The sequence below is a fragment of the Rosa chinensis genome, chromosome 6 (genome assembly GCF_002994745.2).
Source record: "Rosa chinensis cultivar Old Blush chromosome 6, RchiOBHm-V2, whole genome shotgun sequence".
NCBI lineage: Eukaryota > Viridiplantae > Streptophyta > Magnoliopsida > Rosales > Rosaceae > Rosa > Rosa chinensis.
The window spans coordinates 7,748,659-7,775,457 of record NC_037093.1 but is presented as its reverse complement, the minus strand read 5'-3'; the positions used below and the strand labels follow the sequence as shown (position 1 = coordinate 7,775,457).

At 38.1% G+C, this 26,799-nt stretch overlaps 4 protein-coding genes across 7 annotated transcripts; 3 read left to right on the top strand and 1 right to left on the bottom strand.

Annotated features, from left to right (window-relative positions):
- Positions 1 to 334: 334 nt before the first annotated feature.
- On the top strand, positions 335 to 6,227 carry LOC112173256. Of its 2 annotated transcripts, none has more exons than XM_040508464.1 (11): positions 335 to 524; positions 1,101 to 1,812; positions 1,977 to 2,100; positions 2,222 to 2,310; positions 3,018 to 3,253; positions 3,405 to 3,491; positions 3,576 to 3,675; positions 3,777 to 3,981; positions 4,074 to 4,227; positions 4,323 to 4,483; positions 5,023 to 6,227. In XM_040508464.1, the coding sequence occupies exons 1-11, from the start codon at positions 517 to 519 to the stop codon at positions 5,973 to 5,975; spliced, it is 2,829 nt and encodes a 942-aa protein (XP_040364398.1). In that variant the 5' UTR covers positions 335 to 516; the 3' UTR covers positions 5,976 to 6,227. The 2 variants fall into 2 exon arrangements, with proteins under 2 accessions (XP_040364398.1, XP_024166616.1); XM_024310848.2 differs by having other exon boundaries at positions 1,098 to 1,812.
- Positions 6,228 to 7,069: 842 nt separating this feature from the next.
- LOC112173254 lies at positions 7,070 to 13,125 on the top strand. Its single transcript, XM_024310846.2, has 11 exons — positions 7,070 to 7,301; positions 7,750 to 8,458; positions 8,586 to 8,694; positions 8,834 to 8,922; positions 9,601 to 9,845; positions 10,006 to 10,092; positions 10,180 to 10,279; positions 10,387 to 10,594; positions 10,686 to 10,833; positions 10,927 to 11,084; positions 11,828 to 13,125. Exons 1-11 carry the CDS (start codon positions 7,294 to 7,296, stop codon positions 12,853 to 12,855), a joined length of 2,889 nt encoding a protein of 962 aa, XP_024166614.1. The 5' UTR covers positions 7,070 to 7,293; the 3' UTR covers positions 12,856 to 13,125.
- Positions 13,126 to 13,167: 42 nt separating this feature from the next.
- LOC112173255 (2-oxoglutarate-dependent dioxygenase 11) lies at positions 13,168 to 15,032 on the bottom strand. Its single transcript, XM_024310847.2, has 2 exons — positions 14,301 to 15,032; positions 13,168 to 13,924 (listed from the first exon to the last, which is right to left on the bottom strand). Exons 1-2 carry the CDS (start codon positions 14,849 to 14,851, stop codon positions 13,330 to 13,332), a joined length of 1,146 nt encoding a protein of 381 aa, XP_024166615.1. The 5' UTR covers positions 14,852 to 15,032; the 3' UTR covers positions 13,168 to 13,329.
- Positions 15,033 to 17,157: 2,125 nt separating this feature from the next.
- On the top strand, positions 17,158 to 21,184 carry LOC112170737 (protein MAIN-LIKE 1-like). 3 transcript variants are annotated; one of them, XM_040509524.1, is made up of 7 exons: positions 17,158 to 17,379; positions 18,702 to 18,957; positions 19,532 to 19,745; positions 20,329 to 20,390; positions 20,473 to 20,757; positions 20,855 to 20,886; positions 20,966 to 21,184. In XM_040509524.1, the coding sequence occupies exons 2-7, from the start codon at positions 18,703 to 18,705 to the stop codon at positions 21,027 to 21,029; spliced, it is 912 nt and encodes a 303-aa protein (XP_040365458.1). In that variant the 5' UTR covers positions 17,158 to 17,379; position 18,702; the 3' UTR covers positions 21,030 to 21,184. The 3 variants fall into 3 exon arrangements, 2 of the variants coding, with proteins under 2 accessions (XP_040365458.1, XP_040365457.1); XM_040509523.1 differs by lacking the exons at positions 17,158 to 17,379; positions 18,702 to 18,957 and having other exon boundaries at positions 18,972 to 20,390; XR_005802277.1 differs by lacking the exons at positions 17,158 to 17,379; positions 18,702 to 18,957 and having other exon boundaries at positions 18,972 to 20,390; positions 20,473 to 20,886.
- The last annotated feature ends 5,615 nt before the right edge of the window (positions 21,185 to 26,799 follow it).

Here is a 26,799-nt window from a genome sequence, read left to right as displayed (position 1 = left end):
GTGTATTGTTATTGAAGATCATAGTTCTTGCTTGTGTAACACGTATTAAGTTGCCCTATAGCATAAACCCTAAAGAAAAAGCAATGTGTAACACGTATTATATAGGGCATCAAAAGTTTGTTTCAAATTCATGTAAGAGATGATGGTGACCTTCATCTTTACATTTCAATTCTCAGTTCACCTTCATCTTTACATTTCAATTCTCAGTTAGTTCGTCCTTGGTTGTAGTGGGACCATCTCAGAGCAGCTCTTTTATCTTCTAGTCAATTACTTGTAATCTTCATATTGTCAGTTCTCTTTACTTCTTCAGTTCAATACTTTTCCGAAAATGGCAATTTTCTGCTTTTCTTTTGCAACCCATATTCATTACCTGCTCTTTAAGATTGTTGGTACAAAATTTTGTACAAGTTTCTCTCTTGCTCTTAAACCACTCACTATTTTCTTCTCTCTGCATTTTACTGAGTCGTTCTGCCTCAACTTTCATTTCTTCTGCAGATCACTCTCTGGAAATCGTCAATGGAAAGGTATGGATGGTTTGATTTATCTAGTTTCAAGGTTGGGTTTTGTATTTCAGATCTGCCTCTGTAATTAGCTTCAGAGTAATCCGTTTATGGGTCTTCTTTTTTGGTAAAAATAGACTCAAATGTGATACTTTTGGGCATCTCTACCCTTTGTTGGGTGTGAGTTTGGTGAAAAAAGCCTTTACTTTGAGAGAGGAGCTCCTAAAGCTAAAATCTCCTTCCTTATAAAAGTTTCTGTCTTGTCCTAATAACATGCATTTTATCACTAAAGATCTTGTTTTGTTAGAAATCGGGTCTTTTGGAGTTTTGGGGAAATTTTGTGTAAAAGTTTCAGTCAACTTGATTCGAAGAAAATTAAATCTGGGGACATATTACAGGGGAGCTGGGGTTTGTAGCACTTTACCCCCAAATTTATATTTGAATGGAGTGGTGATGATCTACTTAGTCTTTGAAACTAGGATAAACTTCTCCCAAGAACAATTTTTTTATTTTTTAATTATTTAAATGGGTTTGGTGAATAGCTGCATGAACTAGATGAAGATCTGTTGCTTACATCTTATGCTTTTGGCTTGGTAGAAGGAAGGATCAGAGAGTGAATCATTATGTACGCAAAAAGTGGACCAGAAATCGTGATATTATGTCATGGTGGAGCAATGTTGTGGAGTTTGACAATTTGAATAGCGAAAACGAACACAATGCTAACCCTCCAAAGCTGAAAAGGCGAAAGGCATCTGCATCTTCTTCTGGATACAGAACTGGTCTGGCTGGTAGTAAGCCAACTCGTGTGCTGAGGTCACGAAAACTAGTGCAGGAAAAGGTTACTCTTACTTCCGCACACTATCGTCCTTGTACAATCTTATCATGGCTGATTGACAATGATGTGGTTTTTCCAAGTGAGAAAGTACATTATTGTACTGCAAAAGGCAGTCATCCAATGGCACAAGGGACAATAAGTCGACTGGGGATAGTATGCAACTGTTGCCAGAAGGTGTTTAGTCTTTGTGACTTTGAAAGTCATGCAGGCTGCAGTGAGAATCATGTTGGCTGCAGTAACCACATACCTGCAGCCAATATTTTTCTGGACGATGGAAGGTCTATCTTAGATTGCCAGATGCAACTCTTAAGTGAAAAAAGGAAGAGGAGCTGCAGATCACAACCACATGGTAGGATTAAGGGTAATTGGACTCCAGGCGAAAATGATTCCTTTTGTACTGTGTGTTGTGATGGTGGTCATTTGGTTTTATGCGATCTGTGTCCCTCAGCATTCCACAAGAGTTGCATTGGGTTGAAGGTAAATAATTTTGTTTGTGCTTCTCTCTTCACAGCTTGTAAATGTCTGCTGTTTCATGTTTTGTATTTCATCTTGGCTTAAATTTCTTATTTCCTCAGAACTTATTTAAGGACCAAAATTTGAGATTCTTGATTTGTTTGTCTTAAATTATTTTGCTTCTGCAGGATGTTCCAGATGGTGACTGGTTCTGTCCAGCTTGCTGTTGTGGACTTTGTGGCCAAAGCATACTCAAGAAAGACAGAAAACCTACTATGCATTATCGTACCTGTGGTCAATGCGAGCGTGAATGTAGGTTAATTTTCCTGTATTTTATTCAAATCAAAATAAAATCTTTCTATCTGTGTTAGCATATGTATGCTTCAGAATATTGTGTAAATTGGCTCATAGTATGTTTTTCAATTTGGTGTAGATCACACTGGGTGCCTGAGGAAAATAAGTGCAGATATGTTGGAAAGTGATCCAAAAGGGAACTGGTTTTGCAGAGAGAGCTGTAAAAAGGTACCTCCATCACTATTTGGTATTTTACTTCTTTTGATATTCATTTCCTTGTGTCTCAGCTTGATTGGGAAACTGGTGTCCATAACGCATGATAGTTCTGATAAAACAGGTTATATATATATATATATATATATATATTGAGATACTTTAGACCAAATCAGATCATGACATAATTATTACTGACTAGTCAAGAACCAGCATGTGCTGCCTTTGTGATTGGTTTTGGCTTCTTTGTGAGCTCTGTTTCTGGATTTGTTATAGAGAGCTACCCACACTAGCTTAAGCAGTGTGTACAATGCTTATCTGTTGAACACAAAAAATGCTCCTATACAGATATATGACATGACCTCATAGCTGTATATAATACCACTGTAGTTTATTTCCTTAACTCATCTAGATGGTGGCTCAATGCAATGTTGCTACAAGAGATAGTAACTTTATGATGACACTGGAAATAGGTGTAGCTGTCAGCTAAAAGTGCAACTTAGTATCTGTCCTGAAAAGGAGATCAGTGACGACATATATCCCTGTATATCAAGATTCCAATTTTAATTCATTCAATTAATATTTGATTAACTTTTCAGGAGCTGTGTTGTGAGTTATGGATCTTATTTTTGCCAACATAATAATAACAAGCTTCTCGTTGTTCCCTATTCTCTCCATATTGATGATGTTGAGTTGTTGACATGACTGCTTCAAACTTTCAGATATACTTAGGCCTCCACGAGTGTTTAGGGAAACAATTTCCAGCGGGTATTGACAGTCTAACCTGGTCACTATTGAAGTCTGACAGTAAAGATACTAATGAGCCTAATAATGATGCCATCACGGAGACATACAGCAGGCTCAATCTAGCCGTTATTGTGATGCACGAGTGCTTTAAGCCTTTTAAGAAACCTCATACTGGTACAGATCTTGCAGAAGATATCATTTTCAGTAGAGGGTAAGTAATTATACTGTCATTCTCACATCTTTCCTGGCAAGACTCTTTAAACTATTACCATAACTATATTCTTGTTGAAGCTTTGTATCTTTTGATAAAAATTTATGTTTTGATAATTAATCTCATGAAACCAACGTTTGGACTTTTCCAGGTCGGATCGTAATCGCATGAACTGTCAAGGGTTTTATACAATGCTTTTGGAGAAAAATGATGAAATAATAAGTGTAGCTACTGTAAGGTGAGCGTTAAGCTTCTTTGAAAATTGTGAGCTATTGCATCGTAAGTGTTTTGGTCTTTAAAATTGCTATATTCTTGCTCAAAGGATCTATGGAGCACAGGTGGCAGAAATACCACTTATTGGTACCAAATTCCAATATCGTCGAGGTGGAATGTGTCGTTTATTAATGCATCTGCTTGAAAAGGTAACATCCCATGTGTTCCTGCAGTTTGTTAGCAATCTTGGATCTGTTGTCACATAATTTTGTTGATTTTATTATTGTCTGCTTATCTTTTCTTGTTTCAGATGCTAATGAATTTAGGTGTGGAGAGACTGGTCTTGCCCACTGTCCCCCATTTACTAGACAATTGGTCATCATTTGGATTTTCAAAGATGACGGATTCTCAGAGGCTACAGGTTCTAGATTATAGATTCATGGAGTTTCGGGATACCATTATATGTCAGAAAAGTTTAATGAAGATCCCTCTAGCTGAACCCTGCCCATCGGAAGGTATCTTTTCCGTTCTTCAACTTTTCTCATAGTGATTAGAGGTAATCCATCAAGTTAGCATGGCACACATGTTTATATATGCCATTTTGCAGGAACTCCACTTTTTATCTCTGGAAGTGTTGATAATATGGATTCTAATGGGTCAAGTGGAGATAATGTCTCAATCACATGGAAAATTGACAATTTCTCTACTTTGCTGTGTATCAAGAAGTACTCTGACACTTTCCTCACTGGTCAATTGAGATGGTACTTTTGAGCACCTCATATCGTTCAAATGCTTAAAAGTTTGTATGCTTTGTGATTTGTTATGGTTCTGAACTTTCCTTTGTTTGTTTATTCAGGCGGATTCTTTTGTTTCCAAACGGAAGGGAATCTGTAGACGACTTGTCGGTGTCTTTTGATGTTGAAGGTGGCTCAGAATTGCCACTTGGGTGGTCTAGATATGCACAACTCAGCATGACCATGGTTAATCAACTTCAGCGCAGCAAGTCAATAACCAAAGGTACTTTGTTTGCGATTCCTGTTGTTTATTTTACATTCATGTTTGTGTTCTTTTCCTGTTGGGCTTGCCATTCCATCATTTTATGGCAAATTTAATTTGTTAAATGGAACTAGTGATTGTTGTTTCCCTGTTTCTCTTTCATTCTGCTCAACTTTTACTGCAAATTGCAAAAGAATGATGTTCTTTGTGATTGAATTAATGCACAATTGCCCTCTCTATTACCTTACAAGATAACTAAACTTGGACAAGAAATGAAGTGTTTTGATCTTCACTGTCCTAGTCCAGGACATGTTTTGATCTTGAACCTGCCAGGTCACTACTTATTTAACCACATACTGGAGTCTTACATTTTGTGTGTACTGATTTGCTGCTCACTATCCGTATTTTTCATCCATTATAAACTTAATTGAGTTCATATAAGACCACTAAGTTCCGGAAGCGGCTTCCCGCTTCCATTAGTAGTATTTCATTATTACCTTGTAAGGAGCTCCTATCTTCTTGATGAGTCTTATCTGATCTTTGACATTTTTATTTTGCAGAAAGTAGACATGTTTTCAATAGAGGGGGGAGTGACTGTGGCTTCACATCCTTAATTCCACTAAATGAGTTACATGACCCTAGTAAAGGGTATCTTGTGAATGATACATGTATCATCGAGGCCAATATTACAGTCTGCAAGGCTAGAATTCAGATTTCACATGACCAGAAAACTGGCCTGGAGTCTGTGGATGTTCCAAATCCTTCTACAGCAGCACGCAGGGCATCTTGCTTCAAAAATGTGACTGCCGTCCATGATGCAACAACTTCTCAACACGTTTACATCGAGCTGTCTGATGCCAGTTCTGAGCCTATGGAAGTTCCAGATCTTTCTTCAGCTACACGGAAGGCAACTAGCTTTCAACATATGACTGCCTCCCAGGACACAGCAAGTTCTGCAGAAGTTATCAAGTTTTTTTCTGGTACCAGTACTGACCATTCCCTCGATGAGGAATTTGATGTTGTGTCCTCCACATCACCTTCTGATCTCTTGAACTTCAGGGGCTTGGCGGATATAAAGAAAGATTTTGTTCCCCTACTCGAGGAAGTTTGTTTATGGCATCCTTCTCTTATTGAATGCCAAAGGAAGAGTAGTCCCCAGTTCACTGAATGGGCATTTACTGCCTTGGGAAAAGTCCTGCACTTTTTGAAGACCAAAAAGGTTAAGGATATGACAACATATGTTTGTAAAGACCTACAAATTTTATGGAATGAGCTGAAGGCCTTCGGATTTGACCTGACGTGGCTAAAGCCTCATGTTGAAAGAGCTCTCGGTATGAGTAAGTTTGTGGAAAGCACAACGGAGCTAAAAAGAGCAGCAGAGAATGTAAAGGCTTTGGAGATTGAATCAAAGAGGCTAAAGGCTAAGCTTGCGGCAGCGAGAAGTGATCTGGACAAGGCTGGACAAGGCTTCGAAGAGATTATGGATAGTGAGTTAGGCTATCATACTCGTTAAGTTCTCTCTTGCACAAGTTAACCAAAGAAGTGTGCTCATGCTTTCAAATGACTTTTATTATTGCTTCTAGGGGATGACTAATCTTCCAAGACAGAACAGTTGTGACCAAAGAAATCAGTAGTCATCGCTCTTTTGATAAATTTCACTAATTTTTCTGGAATGTTAATTATATGAAGAAACTTATTTAGTTTGTTGTACTTTTGGTAAGATTAGCTGGTAGTATTTTAAACTGAAACATTAACAGTTGAAGAGACACAATGTGAGTATGTTTGCTCGTCAAGAATTTGTTTCAATTACTAGTAACAAAACCGCTGGCCATTCGGCATTGCAGATTTGAACCAATTCATAGGTTTATCCATTTTTGATATTGCATATCAAGTCGGAAGGTTTTGGAAGTTTTAATTTTTATATTTTATCAAATGAACAATACAAATTGGAGTCATTAATAAGCTTACTTATAATATAATGTCAGACCATCACGGTTAAACTTATCATCTTATATTTTAAAGAACAATATAGGAGCTACGCACTATCCGGTACACCATGAGGTTGAAAAATGGTCTTATCGACCATCAAGATTCCAAATTCAACAAAGTGCCGACTCCGTTAGTCAAGTTGATATGTGTCTAAAATTGTGTTCCGATATTTTCCAAGACCTACTTTTTGAGGACAGTAATACCTCGTCTCCTTGGTGTTTGTCCAATAACTTGATAAGAACCGGTTTAATCGGGACCTCGGCACCTTCTTTCCAAAAAAAAAAAAAGTCGTGTTATTAGTTGGGTAATAGCTCTGAATTAAAAAAAAAAATTTTAAATTTTCTCGAGCCACCTCTGCCTCCTTAATAGGGAATACACGTGATAATTTTAGGTGAAAATCAACATCACTCATCAAAAGTGTATTGTAAATGAACCAACAAACAAGCTTATTCTACAAACACAAAGGTATTTGGAAGTTTTCAAAAACTATCCTAATGGAGTTAAAACAATTAAAACAAAAAAGAAAAAAGAAAAAAAAGGAGTTAAAACAATAACATGATTAAATTCAAAATCTGGGAACGTTATAAATACTTTCCGAGCGGGCAGGTTATAGTGGGCCAGCTTTTCTCCCTTCTCTTAAAGCGTTTCAGTGCTGATGATCTCAGTGTTTAGCCGGCAGTGGCAATCTTCTGCTTTTCTTTAACCACCCATATATTCATCATCAACCTCCTCTTCATTTATATTTTGTACCTCTCTGGACTCTAGCTCACTTTCTCTCTTGCTTTTAAACACAGTCATTTTGTTTCTGTTGTCTCTTCATTTCAAGTCTCTGCAATTCGTCAATGGAAGGGTATGTATCATTTTCAGATCTGTCCCAATATAATTGGCTTTGTGTCTTCTGAAGTGTTCCTAAAAACATAATTTTTTTTTTTTACTAAAGATCTCTTTTTTGTTAGAATATGTAGCTAAAGATGTGAGCTTTTTTGTACCCAAAAAAAAAGAAAAAAGATGTGAGCTTTTGGAGTTCAGGAAGATTTTGAGGGGACATTTAATTTAATTTGATTTGGGGAAAAGTAAATGTGGGGACATTTTTGGCCAAAGAGTGGAGCTTTAGGAAGTGGGGTGGAGATGGTCTACTTTTGTTTGGGTCTACTTGGTTTGGGAAACTAAGAGTGGAGCTTGTTGGGTCTTATGTTATAACAGAAATGACTAATGGGTTTTGTGAATTAACTAGTTTCTGTTGCATGTTGTATGGTGCTATATGGTCGTTTGTTGTTTAAGCTTGTTGTGGGTTTCAGGTTTTGGGGTGGTGAAAGGAAGAATCACAGAGTGAAGCATCTTGCATTCAAACAGAGGAGTAGAGGTAGTGTTAGCATGTCATCCTTGAGCAAATTTGTGGAGTTTGACAATGCAAATGGTGAAAAGGAAGAGAGTGCTACCACTCCGAAGTTGAAAAGGCGAAAGCCGTCTGCATCTTCCTGTGGTTATAGAACTGATAGTGATGGTAGTCAGCAAACTCGTGTGCTGAGGTCAAGAAATCGAGTGCAGGAAGTGGTTACTCCTACTTCCACACACCATCATCCTTGTACAGTCTTATCTTGGCTGATTGACAACAATGTGGTTTTGCCAAGGGAGAAATTGCGTTATTGTAGCGCAAGGGGGAGTCATGCTGTGGCAGAAGGAAAAGTATGTAGAGAGGGGATTGAATGCAACTGCTGCCAGCAGGTTTTTACACTTGGTCGCTTTGACAGTCATGCTGGCTGCAGTAACTACAGACCTGCAGCCAATATTTTTCTGGAAGATGGAAAGTCTCTCCTAGATTGCCAGATGCAAATTATGACTGAAAGAGGGAAGAAGAGATGCAGACTAGAACCACATGATGTGATGAAGGGTAATTTGTCTCGAATAGAAAATGATAGCTTTTGTACAGTCTGTCAGGATGGTGGTGATTTGATATTATGTGATCGATGTCCATCAGCATTTCACAAGAGTTGCATTGGTTTCGAGGTAGATTATTTTTTCTTTTGAGTCTCTTCATATGTGAAAACTCTGTTGTTTCATCTTTTATTTGTCATATTATAATGAACATTCCATTTCTTAGAACACATAAAAATGTATAGTTTTTCTTCTGCAGGATGTTCCAGATGGTGACTGGTTCTGTCCAGCTTGCTGTTGTGTAATTTGTGGCTGCAGCATAAATCCTACAATCCATTACCATACCTGTGGTCAATGTGAACGTAAATGTACGTTAACTTCTTACCTCTATTCATGCCAAGAAGGAAGTGTGTTTTAGCATATGCATGCATCTGTATTTTGTGTGGGAACATTTGCAAAGTCGGTGTCTTTTCTTTCATTATTTTTGTGTTTTAAAATTTGTTTCAGATCACACCAGCTGCCTGAGGAAAAGAAGCATAGATAATTTAGAGATGAATTCAAAAGGAAATTGGTTCTGCAGCAACGACTGTAAAAAGGTATCTTAAACATGTCATCAATAGTTTGTAGTTTGCTTTCAAAATTTACATCCTTGTGTCTCAGTTTGACTGGGAAAAATATCTTGAAGCAGAATCAAACAGTGGACCTCTTTTGCGCAAAACTTACCTGTGGCACACAAACTACATATATAATATGAACTCATAGCTATATATGAAGCCTCTTTTATTTTATTCCTTAATTAACTGATATAGATGGTGACCCTGTTTAATGGAAAAAAGACATAGTAACAATGCATATCTGTGCAGCCCAAACGATGATCATGTACATATATAATACAATCGCATACCTGTATTTCTTCAATTTAATCCTTAATTATGTGATTAATCTAGATGGATCAATTCCTGGCAACAAAGAGATGGTAACTTTATGTTGACATTTGAGCTGTCAGTTAATTGAAAGCCTACAACTTAGTATCTTAAGCTGAAGAAGATCAGTGGTGATATACATGCACGCGCGTATGTATATAACTTCCAGTGTTCCTTCACTCAATTAAGATTTGAATTATTTGAAAAAAGCTGAGTGTCTGTTGTTCTGTCAGATGTTAAACTGTGATTTATGGGGATCTTATTTTTGCTTACATAATATGAACAAGCTTCATGTCTATTCCTTTTTCTCTTCCGGTTGAAGATATTGATATATCTGTGTCACACTTACAGATATTTTTAGGCCTCCACGAGCGTTTAGGGAAACAAATTTCAGTGGGTGTTGACAATCTAACTTGGTCACTTTGGAAGTCCGTGAAATCTGATAGTGATAATCCTAATGAACCTGATAATGATGCTGCAACGGAGACTTATACCAAACTCAATCTTGCCCTTCAAGTGATGCAGGAGTGTTTTAAGCATTTTAAGAAACCTCACACTGGGGGATATCTTGCAGAAGATATCATCTTCAGCAGAGGGTAAGAATTTCCTACTGTCATTCTTCCTGCTTCGTTGCTGGCACTTTTTACAATACTGCTATCAGTTGAGCTTGGCACATGAGGCATATATTGATTCCACCTATAAGTTATTCCTCATCTTATAATTTACTTTCTATGACCAAATTCTTATTTTTTGCAGGTCACATCTTGATGGCATGAACTTTCGGGGGTTTTACACTCTGATTTTGGAGAAAAATGACGCTTTAATAACTGTAGCTACCGTAAGGTGAGTTTTATGCAGATTTTTTTTTTGAAAATGGTGAGCTTTGTGTCGTATATGTTTTGTTTGTAAATTGCTAGTTCTTGTTCACAGGATCTATGGAGCAAAGGTGGCTGAAGTACCTCTTATTGGTACCAGATTGCAGCATCGTCAAAGTGGAATGTGTCGTGTATTGATGCATTTAATTGAAAAGGTAATTTACCAAGTGTTCCTGCACTTTTTTGGTCAATCTTGGATCTGTCTCAGTAACTTATTTTGTTGATTTTTTTAGTATCCTTCCCTTTTCTTTTCTTCTTTCAGATGCTTATGGACTTGGGTGTGGAGAGATTGGTTTTGCCCATTGTCCCCAGATCAGTAGGAAAATGGAATACTTCATTTGGATTTTCAGATATTAAAGGTTCTGATAGGCTGCAGTTTCTGGATTATAGATTCATGCATTTTGAGGATACCATTATGTGTCAGAAATGCTTAAAAAGGACATATCTAGCTGAACCATGCCCATCAAAAGGTATTTCTTGTGTTCATCAACTTGTTTCTTGGAAATATGAAAGGGGGATCATGTTACCATGGCACACATGAATTTATATGCTATTTTGCAGGAATTTCGCTTGATGTTGCTGGAAGTGTTGATGATATTGATTTTGATGGGTCCAGCGTCCATAAAGTCTCATTCACATGGAAAATTTACAATTTCTCTAGCCGTGGGAAGGAATACTCTGAGACTTTCCTCACTGGTGATTTGAGATGGTATTTTTGAACATCTCCTAGTATTCACATACTTAAAGTTTGTAACTTGGTGATATCTTACGGTTCTGGACTTCCCTTGGTTTGTTTACTCAGGCGGATGCTTATGTATCCAAAGGGCAACACTGTTGATAACTTGTCAGTATATTTGGATGTTCGAGGTGCCTCAGAATTGCCACTTGGGTGGTCTAGATGTGTGAAATTCAGCTTGACTGTGGTTAATCAACTTCAACACAGCCAGTCAATAACAAGGGGTACTCTGTTTCCCTTTTGTTTTCTGTATTCCACATATATGCTTCTGTTCTTTTTCTGTTGTCTTCATATTACATGATGTTTATGGTCAAGTTAATCTGTTCAATGGAACTAGTGATTGTTGTATCCTGTTATCGCTATTTCTTTAATTCAGATACTATTTTTCTGCAAATTGTAAGAGAATAATTTTCTTTGTCACACCATGTAAGATAATGAAAGTGAGGAAAAAAGATGAAGAGAGGCAAATTATGTTTGTTTGGGTCTATGAAGTCAGTTATCTTGGACCATTTCTGTTTTATGTTCACGATTAAGGCCAAGTTGTAAAGTTTTTGATCTTCACCGTTTCCTGGACATGTTGCATCTTGAACCTAACAGGCGACTAACTACTTATTTTTAAGTGGTGTTAGTTCAATGGTTAGAGCACCCACTACCTATGTACGAAGTCATGGGTTCGAGTCACCATGGGGGCAGGAGTGAAACCCTTTGATCCTCTTTTTTAAAAAACTAGACAAAAAAAAAAACTACTTATTTTTAATAAACTAAGTACTCGAGCCTTTTATTCTTTGTCTGTGCGTATGATTTGCTTATCTTGGGTGCTGATCTAAGAAAATATTAATTGACTAAGATGAACAGTAAGTTCCAGAAAGGAATTCCCATTATCAGTGATTCTTTATTACCTAGTGAGGAGCAGCTATATGTCTTCTTGGATAGTCTTCTCTGATCTTTGATATTTTTGATTTTGCAGAAACTAAACATATGTTCAGTAAGAAAGTTGGTAACTGTGGCTTCACATCACTAATTCCTCTAGATGAGTTACATGACCATTGTAAAGGGTTTCTTGTGAATGATACATGTATCATTATAGCCAATGTTGCAGTCTGCATGGCTCAAATTATGATATCAAAAGACCTAAAAATTGGCAGCGCTACATTGAGACCTGTGGAGTACTTAAATCAGCAGCAGGGGCCTCCTTTACATAAAGGTTCCGTGAAAATTTCAGATCCTTCTCCAGCAGCGCACACGACCACAGGCTTTGAACATGCAACTCTCTTCCAGGACACAGCAAGTTCTGAACAAGCTTGCACCAATATTCCTGATAGTAGGACCTACCCTTCTTTAAAATTGGAGTCTGTGGAAGTTCCAGATATTTTTGCAGCAGCATGCAAGGCAACTAGCTTTGGACACGTGATTGCCACCCAGGATGCAGCAAGTTTTGAACAAGTCTGCATCAAGCTCTCTGATACCAGTACTGTCGACCCTTCCCTCAAGAAATTTGATGTTGTGTCCTCCACATCAACTTCTGAACTCATGAACTTCAGGGGCTTGGCGAATATAAAGAAAGATTTTGTTCCCCTGCTGGAGGAAGTGTGTTCCAGGCATCCTTCTTTCATTGAATGCCAAAAGGAGAGTAGTCCCCAGTTTACTGAATGGGCATTCACTGCCTTGGGAAAAGTTCTTCATTTTTTGAAGACTAAAAAGGTCAAGGATATGACAACATCTGTCTGTGAAGATCTAGACCTTTTATACAAGGAGCTGAAGGCCTTCAAATTTGATTTGACTTGGCTAGAGCCTCATGTTAAAACAGCTCTGGGTGGGAGTGAGTATGTGGAAAGGGCAGCAGAGGTAAAGAGACTAAGAGAGAATGTGAAGGCTTTGGAGATTGACTCAAAGAGCCTTGAGGCTAAGCTTGTGGCAGCAAGAAATGATCTGAAAAAGGCTGAAGAATCCTTTGATGAGAGAATTATGGACAGCGAGTTAGGTTATTCTCATTGATAAGTTCTCTCTTCATATGGAAGATATGCAGTATAACCAAAAGTTTGACTGTTGATAACTTTTCCTATTACTTCTAGGGATGACTGATTTTTCACATGAACACTTGAACAGCTCTAGCAAATGAAATCAATAGTGATCACTGTTTGTATTCATCGATCTATCTAGATTTCTCTGGGAATATAAATGTGAAATATATGATATGATTTGAGAAAGGCATAATCTCTGGGATATCTCCCAGGTTCACTACCTGTGCCAGCTTCTAGTTATGTATGTTTACTATGGTGACGAGTAGATTAGAGCTGAGAAGTTTTGTTTCTCTTATCAAGCTGTCTTCAGTTTCCATAACATCATTCACAAGAAATGATTTACTCTCATGACAAATAAATAAAGCACATACTCGTAAAATTGATGGGTTCTTTCCCCACAGGTCTGGGCTATAGGAAATGACTATCATCCACCATTCCAACACCCACGTTATGATCTGGGTACTCTTTTGGCAAAGCTGATAGCTTGTTTCTTCACGGTAGGACTAATCCTATAAAAATGTTGCAAATAGTCACCCACAACCACCTTCTTATACCCCTCAACAACATCATCATTTGCCAATGAACAATTCCCAATCGGCTCAATCTGAGTTCGAGGACTTGGATTATAGAATAAAGCCACTGAAAACCTCTCTACATCCATTTGGGTAACAGCCCTATGCCATGGACTTCTAAATATCCCATTGCTCATAATCTCTAGTAGGTCTCCCACATTCACTAGCATTGCGTCTTTTGGCCAAGGCACGGTGACCCATTCCATGTCCTTCAACACTTGGAGCCCTCCGCTGGCTTCGAATTGAAGAAGGAGAGTGAGGGCACTGGCATCAGTGTGTGGAGTTAGACCAAGGGCTTGGTCAGGCCTCGGGCATGGTGGGTAGTAGTTCACTCTCAAATTGATCACAGTCTCATGGGGGTTAAAGTTTTGGAGGAATACATGTCTTTCTAGTGATAAGGCTTCAGCAAGGGCTTCAAGAATGTCATTGAAGATGTTTCTTGCTTCTGCAACATATTGCTCTATAGCATGCCTGCTCAAACCAATTAAATCTTTGTGAACAGAATGGTTATACATCTGAGCTGACTAAGTAAGGTCCATATATATAGTTAGAACCACGTACTTATGTACATGTTTTAGGTCTTTCGAAAATCATTCTACAAAAAATTGTTCAAATTAAATATTGTTTAGCATTTGATTACCACAATCATCATTTCAGTTTTATTCGATAGACAATATATAAAGCGTAATTTTACAACAAATAGATGACCAAACGGTTTTCAAAATTATCCCATTAAGTTTAGAAACAACTCAAATCAATCTGCTCTTCCTCCTACTCCAACTCTCTCTAAGTCTTCAACTGTCAGCTACATTTTCATTTCACTAATTACTTTCATAAACGTACGTACCTGAAATTAGCAGGCCTTTGAGGCCAAACATGAAGCCCTTCGGTTGCTCCGGCCGGAGCTGCTTTCACGGTCACACGATCAATCCAATCCAACGGCTGGTCTTCCGACTTGACAAAGTTCCGGCCATACCCCATGTTATCCACGCTCACATAAGACCCAACGCTTGCCTTTTTCTCGTCAAACGACAACCCAAAGAACTCCTTCACCACATCCCTCACACCATGCAAAACAGACTCGGCTACACCGTGGCCTTCAACTACAACCATACCCCATGTCTTAGCTCCAGTTAGTAGCTTGGCCAGCTCTTCGGCTCGATCGTTGCCTCGTAATTTGGTCATGTTTATGGATGGTAGGGGTTCTGAGACATGATGGCTGGATAAAGCCGGGTTCTGGTCGTGTTCAGGTTGCAGCGCCACGAACCTCTCCGGCAGGTGTTTGAGTCCTTGGCGAGCTAGTTCTTGAACTACAGGCACTCTTGTGGTTCGTAATTGACCTGCTTGGTCTATGTAGCTGGCTTCATGAAAGTAATTATTTTCAGTACTGGTCTCCATGCCTAGCTTTGAGTTATGTGGAACTGTGATTAATGGGTTATAGAAGGTTAGAGGATTAGGGGTTGCTAAATTATTGGTTTGCTGGATGACCTTATCATCACAAAGTTTTGTAAGTCTGCTACTAACTAATTAGTGAAACTGGAGATGGAGATTGAGTGTACGTACAATGTGAGCACTATCTTTATTGGATTGGGCCAGGTTAGATGGCTAAAGATCGCATTATACATATCTTCAACATTTCTGATTTGTACAAAAGGTATCGATTACTGAATAATTTCTTTGAAGTATTTGTTCACACTTTCAATAATAGAATTTATGGATGCGTACAGTTGAAATACGTCATGGATACACGAGGGATATGCCAAGATATGGGCGGGTTGCATATTAAATCCACTTGCATCGTTTTTATTATGATTTTGAAACTTTTTAGGATCTTTCTATATTCTCCTATTTTCTTGATTTGATGATATTAAAGACGGCCCGGGTTTCATAGTTACAATATGTCCACCAAAGAAAAAGAATTAGGAGAGAGAAGAAAATAATTCTTCACAAAAAAGGCCATTGGCTAAATGGCAAAATCCACCTAGTGGTAGGCTTAAAATTAATATTAATAGTGACTTTAGAGTGGAAGTGGGTTGTGGAGTTATTGGGGTGGTGGTCATGAATTACTCTCGTACGGTTATTCTGCTTTGGCTAGACCTTTTGTACACGCTCACTCAACTCTTAATATGGAAGATAAGGCATGTAGAGCTGGTATTCTTCTTGGTTATACTAAGGTTGGTCTGATTTAGATATTGAAAGCGACTCTGCCAACTTGATTGTTGCTCTCTAGAGTGAGGAGAAGAATTTCTTGGATATAAATCGAGTTTTACACCTTGAATTTGAAATTTGAAGACTATCCTATTTTATTTGGTTATTAATTTCCACTATTCTCAATTTCTCATTCCAATTTCATAAGACATAAAGGAATAACTTTTGGAGAAATAAAAGACATATGGGTAGGTTAGGTAATGGGCTGCTTTTAGGGCCAACTTGGAATATATGTGTATGTGTGGGGTCCTTCCATTAAGAGATTTTTTGTTGTTGTCATTTTAAGGGATCTCTTGTGGGATCCATTTTTTGATCGTATTTCGGTATTTCGTTTGTTTAGTTTTTTATTTATTTTTATTTTTTATTTTGTTATTTTTTAAGGAAGTGGTATAAAAGCTAACTCAGCGCCCTTACTCGAATTTATTAATAATCAAGAAAATAAGATACATAGCAAGGGGGGCTAGACCAAACCTTGCCGAGAGAACATACAAACTTGCAAAGTACAGAAGATACATAAAATCATTGAGAAGTGGGAAACTAAGCTAAGACCGCTTCTAAAACAAACATAATACTAAAAAACAAGAAAAAGAGGCACTCCTTATCTTTTCTGCTTTTTCGGTTTTTCCACCCATAAAAACAAGACAACCTTTCCACTATGAAAAACAATAATTTGGAAAACTAAATAATTAGCTTGTAGAAACCTGTAGAGCTCACTAGGAGGATTATCATACCAATAAGTAAACGTTGCATTTGAGATTTCCTGATTTTCCATCTTGTCAGCTACAACATTACCTTCTCTAAAAATATGACTACATCGAAAATTCATTTGGTATACTTTGGGGAGACAAATGCGCCAATGAACTCTTAAATTCTATGGAGGAGAAAATGACCTAGAAGAAAAGCAAGCTACCACACTAATAGAATCACTTTCCAACCATAAATAAAACCACCCTCTAGCAAAGGCATGCAATTTTGATACTCAAAATAATAGCATAAAGTTGAGAATAGAAGGTATATAATGTATAGATTACTTTTGTAAATTTTCATCTAAATTAGTAATCGTTAAAGGCATCGAATTAGATTAAATCAATGGACGAGCCGAATCTGTCCAACCTGAATTGTTTATGCTTATAATTATAAATCACAGTTATGAATGTCTTAATAATCATCAATTTGGCTGAAAATTTGCAGAAATGATCTACTCACATAAACCTAAAAACCGAACGGTCGAGATCTTAATATATTATCGAAAAATGGGTCTAATAAGCTATGGGCCAAAAAAAAGAATCTCTCACTAAAAGGGCCCTCTATAAATATGGGTCTTTCTAAATAAACCCAGCAAATTTCTATGTAGATCCCGCAAACTTTTTATACCCAATAAAAAAATAAAATTTATAATTGTACGGAACTACTTTTCCAACAATGCCCTTAACCAAACTCGCACCCAACAAAATGTATACCCAGCAAATTTCACACCCAAAACTCATACCCAGCAAAACCCCGATTATCTCCGTGTCAATGAGAGTTGCTCCAAGATCGTTCCCAACTGAGGAATTCGTCCAGACTCGGCACCGATTGGACTCCAGAGCATCACTATAGACGACCGACTCGGCACCGAGTTGAGGGAAAAGAAGCGCAGTCTCAAACCCAACAATATCTCCATCTTAGACTTCGTGGGTCATCGTTATTTCCTTCGCTCTCACCCGCCGACTTTGAAGGTATCCCGCACTTCTTGGTTTAAATTTCCTTGCACTAGTTCTTTCATTAGTTTAGGGTCTGAATTTCTGGTTCACTTGTTGATATTTTCTTTTGATTCATGGGTATTGTTTTGTTTAACTTTTGTTTTGCTCTGAATTCAATTTGCTTATGAGAGAGTTTAGCTTATTTTATTTGTTTGGATGATTTAACTCATATTCTTGAATGTAGTTGATGACTTGAGTTTTTTATATTGATTACAATTGAGCCGTGACAATGTTTAGACTTGAGCCTTTTTAGCATTACATTTGCACTTGAAAAAGTGATAAATTCTGATTGAGAACTTGAAAATGGATTTCTATTTTACCTTCGTACAACAATAGTAATTTATTCTTCTTTTGTTGCTGCTGTTGTTCTCTTCTTTCGCTGCTGCAAAATTTTCACATTATGCTGCTGCATCACTTTTCATCTTATGGTGCTTGGTTGCTAATGTCTTGTGCGGGTGTCTTACTGGAGTTTGCATGTTATTGAGCTGCCCTTTTGCTAATAGTTTTTTTTATTTTTCTTCTGTTCTGTCTTGTACAGTTTTTGATTTTGTGCAATAAAATTCTTACTTTTGGTTGGAAGAAAGAAAAAAAAAGGGAATGAGGGATTGAGTTTACATTACAAAAATGATCGATACCATATACGCGCACCAAACTATATCTAGGAGACTAGGACTTCAAAGGTGCTTAACATTTTTTGAAGAAAAGATGATAAGATCAGCTGCAAAAAGCTGCAATTATTTTTCTCATCAAGCAATATACATGAATAAACTGAAAAACACTATATTTTCATTGTCTTTCACTCTAAAACTTGGCAATGAACCCACAGTAAGTCTAGTCATGATTTATAAGTGTAACTCACTACTACACTACTATATTATACTAGCTATGCAGCTATAATAGTCAGAATGCATATGAGAGGAAATTAAAGCATTTAGAAACAGATATTATACATATCGGATTAGCCTAAATGCAGACATATTTGGTACCTAAAAAAATATGATTGGATCAGATTTTTTTTTTTTTTGGTTCGATTCTGCTGTCTTTTCTTTTGGTTTGGTTGAAATCCCAAATGCAGCTTACAAAAGGTTGTCATTTTGGTTTGTCTGGAAAAATTGACTTCATGCCTGACACCATTTTAGTTGGTTCATCCCAGACTTGACATCTCTCTTTCACACTAAAGTCTTTTTTTTTTTTACTTTTTAGCATAGTCACACTTGAGTCTCTGTATGAACAATTGTAGCTGCTTTGGTATCTATTTTTTCAACTTTACCTGGTAGACATAATTATTTATTTTGTAGTATGGCTAGAGGTCATAAACACCATGATTGCCCCACAACCTCAAAGACAAAAAGGAAATTTTGTTCTCAACCTTCTCAGTCAGAAGTAGATGAGGTTGTTATAGATGATGGGGTTGATACTACAGAAGAACAAGCTTGTGAACCATTTGCAGATGCAGATGAGCCTTTAAGTGGTCCATTTCCTGGTGGTCCTCATGATCCATCGGTATTGAAGAGCTTTAAAAGTCATGTAGCAGCTGCCATATGGTTTAATAAGGTATAATTGATTGCTTTATTCTTACAATAGCATTTCATTATATGACAACAGCAAAACTATGCAACGTTTTGAAAGTAATTGTCAAACTCCCTAAAGCTAAGGAAAACAGCTTGTTTGGGGATATTTCTTGTGTTGTTAGTTTGTTTCCTGTTGATGTGGAAGAACAGAGAGTAGACTCAGTCCCTTCAATAAATGATAACTCATGCTTTAAGAGAAATAACTTACTATAAAGGTTTCCTTTTTGCGGGGAGATGTTCAGAGTTAGGGATGGTTTGAACTCCACGTAGCTCTATTCTGAAATGAATTGATTTTTTTTTTTTTTGCTTTTTTTGGATAAATGAGGTTAAGCTTCATACACGCAACTAATACTGAAGCATACTTGGACACCATTTAAAGTTATATCATTAGACATCATCACTCTACTTTGTGGTTTTGTTTTTTTTCTCCTTTTTTTCTCAAGAAACTTCAATTATATATTGAGGTATTTTATTTCTTTTATGTTCGATCATATTCTTTTTTTAGAGTCCAATTCATGTATGACAAAAGTTTTTATTCTTTATTTATTTATTTCCAGGAACGTGAACCTTTGAAACTTCAGAACCATTCATATAAGCTCACACAATGGGTATTTGATGAACATGTTGCTAACCATAAGTTTTGGAGTTACATTGATGGGTCTAGGTTGAGGCCATTAGTTAACTGTTCATATTTAATTGGTAATAGAGTTGTTGTGTCAACCTTTTGTGAGAGGTGGCAGCCTGAGACCAATACATTTCACTTACCCTTTGGTGAAATGACAATTACATTAGATGGGTGTTTTTAACATTTTAGGTATTCCAATTCAAGGTGATTCAATATCTGTGCCTGAGGGTGTGCGGTTAGACAAAACTTATTATGCATCTTTACTGTCATCTACACTAGGAGTTCCTATAGATGAGGCAAAGAAGGAAATGAGTCAATATGGTGGAAATGGGGTAACACTAGAGTGGTTGAGATTAAGGTTTCAAAGTGTTTCAGATGATAGTCCTCTTGAATTTATAGAGTTCGCAGCAAGAGGGTTCTTACTATATATATTAGGTTGCACACTTTTTGTGGACAAGACTGGGAATAGGATAAATGTGATTTACCTACATTTTTTACTAGATCTTAATAGGGTTGGTCGGTATGCCTGGGGAGTTGCAGGGTTAGCATTTTTATATCGACAGTTAGGACTTGCATCTAGAGTTGGTTGTAGGCAAATTGGGGGTTATTTGACATTGCTTGAGGCCTGGATATATGAGCACTTCCGGAATGTAGTTTCCCCTCATCTCCGTGTTGAATATTTAGAGAATGAGCCACGAGTTAATCGTTGGGAACCTCGAAAAGATGCAGGTCTGTCATTAGTATACGTGCAAGCTCTTCGCCAACAGCTCGATCATATGCATGCACACGAGGTATGTTGATATTTCTATATTGACAGTTGGAATATTGCTCTCTCTTTTTTTTTTAATATCTAATTTGTTTTTATTTTCTCAGGTCATATGGGATCCATACCGTGGTCATAGGGAGGCTCATCCATTATTGGAAATCACATTTTACACAGGAATGCTTAAGTGTTTGGATATTGTGGAACCATATTATCCTGATAGGGTTCTAAGACAATTTGGTCGAGTTCAAACAATTCGTCACAACCCTTACACCCCTTCTCGTGTTCGACGAGTTTCTGATTCTAAATCGTACAAGGTTGTATATGAGTACTTTGATGGGTTGTGGCAAAGATGGCGAGATCACGTGTTAGCAGATGCCAACCGAACCATTCCAGTTAAGTTTTCATATGACTGCACTCCATAATACTTATCATGGTACCAAAAGATCACACATCCATATGTTCAACACCCTGATCGGATGTCTGCTGCAGTTGATTCAAATGAGGAAAATCATCCTTTACAGGTATATATCTCTTAAGGTTTAATTTAATTATTTGTCTAGCACTACCTACTTACAAATTTTTTATACTTGTTTGATGCAGCGAATATCACGGGCATTGTGTATCACTCACTCTATTGTTGATGTTGGCCGAGATGATGCTATAAGACAACCAATGAGGCTATATGAGGCTATTGAAAGCATCCAACATATATTACTAGGTAACCAAGTGCAAAATACACGCACATATCAACGTCGGCGGCATGTACAAAACAATGAATAGATTTAATTGTAGTCCAAATTTTTTTCATACATTAATGTCAACGATGATTTAATTGTAGTAGAAATTATTTTGATCTTTTCCTTTTTATAGACTCCATTTTTGAATTCAATCATCAATCCAATTAATAATAGAAACACTTATGTCTTTGGAAACAGTAGCGGTAAATTTATAACTACAAATTAAGAACCTAAACTTGCTTAAGAGACATAACAAGCAATTCATAGACAAACTAATCACTATCAAGATGATAAATTTTTTCGTTGTCTGAATAATCTAGACAAAAAATATCTCTGCCATTGTGAAGACGATCACTATAGGGAGTGAACCATCCATTTGCATGAGTTAGAGAGTATCTAAACCAACAATTGATAACAGGTGGCATAGGATGCAATGGCCTCAAATGAACCTAATAAGGTAAGAGAAAAAGATTACCAATTAATTACAATTATAAGACATACAGTATATAAAAAATGCATTTTAGCAACATATATAGAATACCTGGACAAAGTGACATCGTTTGACAAAACCAATTGAAATTTCACGACGATCAACTATGGGAAGTGGGATACTGTCCATTGGCAAGAAGGTAAAACAAGACATCAAAGGCAATCCAAAATGCATCAGCACAACATTGTAACAATTTGCGACAATGTATCCCATATCTGGTATTAAGAACCAATGTTCTTCAGGCGGAAAGTCATCAAAATAATCTAATCTCCTCTCCACCTCCTCCAATCGCTCAGCATATCGGAATAGTAATCGGTATGCATGCTTATTCTGATGAAACTCTTGCAACAACTCCTTGCGTACACGGCGCCAGTTATTCTCACCATATCCCATAAACTTAGCTATAGCTCTAAAACCACAATTACCGTCATCCTTTACATCCTTGGCTCCTAAAAAAAATGGCCACATTTCTTTAGGAAACCAGTCATTATACTCCTGTGTCAATTCAGATGGATTCACATCTTGACGTAGATTCAACTATAGAATACAAAATTTAGGTGAGTAATGCTAAACAATTAGTGAAACAAATCAACCATTATAAGCAAAAAAAATAAAATGAAATATTACTAAATCTACAAACCTGCAACTTAGCTTTTTTTGCAGTTACCCTAGTCTCTTGTGCCAATTTTGGTGCTCGCTTATCTAACTTCCTCGGTGGTGTTCTTAAACCCTTAATATTGCCAGTGGGAATTAATGAAGGACTGATATGTTCTCCCACTTTGGATGGTCGTTTCTTTGTCTTCATGGTTGACTCACTAGTACTAGCAGTTCCAGGAGTTAATTTTACTGATTGAATATTACCTTTTGCCTCTTTTGGTCGTCTCCTATTAGGCCTCTTCAATGCAGCTTTCATTATAACGCTCCTGACACCTGGTGTTTGTGAATGACTATCTTGACCTGACAATGCAATCTCAAAAGAACATAACATACGACGCGTAGAGGATTCTTCTTTAGTTGGACGTCCTTTTGTGTTGATCTTCGCTTGTGGTTCTGTAAGCAGGGTACATCCTGGATTCATAATTTCCTCTAACTTTCTTTTTACCTGTCACTTGGTGTCATCGTCCCTTTCATGTAACCAGGTCATGAATCTTTCCTCTAGTGACTTCAATGGAATATCTATTGTGATGACCTGGTTTTCTGTTATTTAATTTTAGTAATTAATAATGGACCAATTGTACGAATATTTGGTATTGTGCTTTATTCGTAGGTTGTATGTGAAGTGGAATAGTTTTTGTACGTATAATTATTCGAATTTCACAGTTTAGGGGGTCGTGTGAAGTTTGACTTTTTATATGTTGAGATTCTCGGAAAACTTCCTTCACGAATATTGTAGAGCGCGTCGATACGAGTTCGTGGACATGCGGAACGCGTCAATCGGAGTTCGTATGAGAAAGTTATGGCTAGCGGAAGAAGTTTCCATTTTAGTATAAATATGGAAATTCAGAAATTATTTTCATAATTCCCACTTTCCTTTTCCGGAAGTTTTTTTTCTCTCCCTTTTCTCTCTCGGTCGATACCTTCAGTATCAAAGATTTTCGACTGACCCGACAAGAACCCGGTGGCCCGACCCGGCTTTTCCGGCGAACTGCGGCGGTCTCCGGCCGTGAAACTTGGTCAGCTGGTTCGCCTCCTCCGTCCGGTCATCCTTGTGGTGTTCTCTAGCGACGAGATCCACCGGGTGCGGCGCTGCAAGGCTGTACAGTTAGAGTTTTCGAACTCGGCCGGAAAACACAACTCTGGCAATTTCGTGGCTTCATGCTTCCATGGTTGAGTTCAGAATAGGATTCCTGATCGATCTATGGTGTTTGTTTTGATCGATTTACGTGGAAATCGGTTCAACTCAGTTTGAGCATTAATCCAAAGTTTGTGAGGTAGTTTTCGATCCCTTAAGCTTGTTTTCTGACTTCGATCCAGTTATGAAAGTTCACAAGCATGCTTAGATGAAGCTTTTTTATGTTGGGAGTTTTGTGAAATATTGAGTTTTGGCCGGTGGCGGTGCCCCACCGCCTGTGGCGGCGTTCCGGCGGTGTTCCGGCCATGTATGGGACTGTTTGTGGTATTATATATGTTCTAGTCGTTGATATGAGCGTTTCGATATATAATATGCAAATTTTGGAGTTCGTATGAAATTGTTATGATTTTTACAGTTTCATACAGATCGATTTATTCGATCCGTGAGGATTCGAGCGTCCGATCGACTTGTGGTTTGGTCACATCGATCGTGGACGTATTCCGGAGACTTTGGGAGGTCTCGGATGTGGTTTTGCCTCGATTGGCGCCACTTTGGGGGTTTTAGTTTAAAACAGAGGGTTTCGAACTTAAATCAAATGTGAATCGTCACTAAATTGAAAACGTATGTGAATAGGTACTTGACGAAGTACAGTGGACGATTATCTGTGAATTGGCGGTTTTGTGCTTTATTGAAGACGCAGCAGGAGTTCGAGGTGAGTAATCTCACAAGGTTCTTTATTAACAGAATTACTATTATCGTTTTGGCGTTAATTATTGAACTGCAAACTATAGTTGGTATTAGTAGGCATTCCTGAGCGAATGTCTACGTATATATATATTTATGTGAAATATATATATCCTTGTGGATGATTATGATGAATAATAATATGCATGATGATGTTCATATTATTGTTGAATGTGACTTTTCAGGAAACAATATTGTGGAAAAAGATGTTTTCTATTGTTTGAAAAGTATTGAGCTTGATGTTACATTTTTGAGTCAAGCGTGACTCATCTTAAATGTATTGGTCCTTGTACCAAGAGTCACAGATGGTGAGCAAGGGTTAGGAAAGCCGAAGCTAGATGTTGTAATGTTTTTAGGTCGGTTGCGACTTACTTAACATTTAGCTTTAAGACCAGACAGGGTCTAAGAAGATTACATATCACAGATGGTGACAGGTTGCAGATGGTGACCTTGACGTTTGATTTCATGACCAGACGGGGTTTGAAGATCATGTGTCACAGATGGTGATAGAGCACAGATGGTGACCTAAATGTTGATTTGAGACCAGACGGGGTCTGAAACCGCATGTCACAGATGGTGACAGGTCGCAGATGGTGACCAAGGCAGGAAATAGGTAATCGCGTCCGTAGTCGGACGAGTGGTTACGATTTCAATAGGGCGATAGTCTGTCTACCATTATAGATTATGGGAGTGACGGTCGAGGTTGCTGGAGACTCATAATTATGTAGTTATAGGAGAATTCCTTGAGTATTCTTCTTTTATTGTCTAGATGAGACTTGATTTGCTGCTTGATGGTTAAGTTAGCAAATAGAACATTGTCACAGAGGTGATTTATGTAGTCCTTTAGATGGAAGGGTTATGGAGTGTTAGAGGGAATCATGGCTGCATGGTTTCCTTTAGCTGATGTGTGTGAGTTGTTGATTGATGTTCATGAGTTACTCATACGAGCTTTCATAAGCTTACCAGGTTTTGTTGTGTGGAAACCCGGTGCACCAGTCTTTTGGTGTAGGGGTTAATCCTGCAGGTCAGGAAAATCGTGGCTGAAGCTGAGGTAGCTACAGGCAGCTGAACGGGTAGGAAGCAAATTTTGTTGGCTTTGCCATTGTTATGACTTCCGCTATGTAGTAGGCTCTGAGGAGCATTTACGCTTTATTTTGTGATGACAACTTAATTCGTAAATTTGTGTAATATATGACTCTATGGAGCGAGTGCATATTAACTCGGATGGTTTCAGGGCATCATTATGTACTTGTTATAAAGGAAAGATGTTCCAGGTATTTGTATTGATGACTGAACATTCACACATGTATAATTATGAGATTATATATATATATCGATTTTCATGTGTGTAAAATCAGGGGCGTGACAGATTGGTATCAGAGCGTAAGGTACATATTTGGTGACAATCAATACTCCTCGAGTGATGGCCCGTCTGCAGCAGATCCCCATCATATGCTCTTCGGTATTGATATAGTCATTGAGTATGTAATGAGCGATAGGATGTGAGTCGTCAGGGTAGTGTCGGCTCAGGGGATGAAGTGTAGGAGCTAGATGTAGCTTCTATGAGTTAAAGACTTTTAAGGAATGATGACCTTTAGTTTTAACTCAAGATTGACGTAGGGGATGGAATTGCATCCTCTGACGTAGTGTTGTGGTTGATCGAGTCATAGCGTTGACTTATACTTGTGTTTGAAAGTTATACATGTATTAACCACATGTTGTTATGCTCCTTAGGTGATGGATTCTCAAGGAGGCAGAGCTAGGGGTCGAGGTAGGCCCAGAGGCAGGGGTAGAGCCCGAGGTAGGGGCAGGATTCCTCCTCCTGTTCAGGAGATGTTCGAGAATGATGTGGAGGCATCAAATGTTGAGCTGCCTATTCCACCTGTTGTGGAGGCTGCAAATGTTGTAGATCCCACTCGTTTGTCGAAGTTGGCAAAGGAGATTTCGAGATTGGGAGGAGTCCCATTTCAGGGAGGTACGGATCACATGTTGGCAGATCAGTGGATCGAGAACATGAAGACCTACTTCGAGATGGTCGTTTGCGACGACATTGAGAAGAGGAAGATTGCCACATTTATGCTCCAAGGCGATGCACGGGTCTGGTGGAATGGCACATAGAGAGTGATGGATGTGTCCGCCATGACCTGGGACGGTTTTGTGGAACTGTTCAGGAAGAAGTACTTTCCGCCTTCAGTGAAGGAGCAATTGGAAAGGGAGTTTATCTCGTTAGTCCAAGGGACTAAAAGTGTGAGAGAGTACGAGGCTGAGTTCTCAAGGTTGTATCGCTTTGTGAGGCAGATGGATGCTGAGAGCTTAGCTATGAAGTTTCAGTAGGGACTGAATGCTTTGATCCGGCGTGATGTTGCTGTTCTGGAACTGAAGACGGTGGAGCTCATCTTCGTTAAGGCTATGGCCATTGAGCAGGAGAACTTGACTTTCCAGGAACAGGAATCGGCTGAAAGGGATTTCCAAAGAAAGGGAAAGGCAACTGCGGGGAGCAGTAAAACATTTGGGAATCGAGGTGGATTCTGGAAGAGACAGAGGACAAATCAGCAGGCACCAGCTAGGGCTGCAGTTGCACCTGCTAGGGTTGCACCTAATAGGCCGGTGGTGAACCTGAAGTGTTTCAATTGCAATGAGATGGGCCATGTTGCTCGAGCTTGCACGAAAC

Bases quoted from the DNA above. Each gene is read 5' to 3' on its own strand.
- LOC112173256 (XM_024310848.2), top strand. The intron at 2,311-3,017 runs GTACCTCCATCA...TCAAACTTTCAG, and splicing joins GCAGAGAGAGCTGTAAAAAG to ATATACTTAGGCCTCCACGA. The intron at 3,676-3,776 runs GTAACATCCCAT...TTCTTGTTTCAG, and splicing joins TAATGCATCTGCTTGAAAAG to ATGCTAATGAATTTAGGTGT.
- LOC112173254 (XM_024310846.2), top strand. The intron at 9,846-10,005 runs GTAAGAATTTCC...TATTTTTTGCAG, and splicing joins GATATCATCTTCAGCAGAGG to GTCACATCTTGATGGCATGA. The intron at 10,595-10,685 runs GTATTTCTTGTG...GCTATTTTGCAG, and splicing joins TGAACCATGCCCATCAAAAG to GAATTTCGCTTGATGTTGCT.
- LOC112170737 (XM_040509523.1), top strand. From the start codon at position 19,767: ATGGGTGTTTTTAACATTTTAGGTATTCCAATTCAAGGTGATTCAATA. The intron at 20,758-20,854 runs GTTAAGTTTTCA...TGTCTGCTGCAG, and splicing joins ATGCCAACCGAACCATTCCA to TTGATTCAAATGAGGAAAAT. The intron at 20,887-20,965 runs GTATATATCTCT...TGTTTGATGCAG, and splicing joins AGGAAAATCATCCTTTACAG to CGAATATCACGGGCATTGTG.
- LOC112173255 (XM_024310847.2), bottom strand. From the start codon at position 14,851: ATGGAGACCAGTACTGAAAATAATTACTTTCATGAAGCCAGCTACATA. The intron at 13,925-14,300 runs GTACGTACGTTT...TGGTTTGAGCAG, and splicing joins CAAAGGCCTGCTAATTTCAG to GCATGCTATAGAGCAATATG.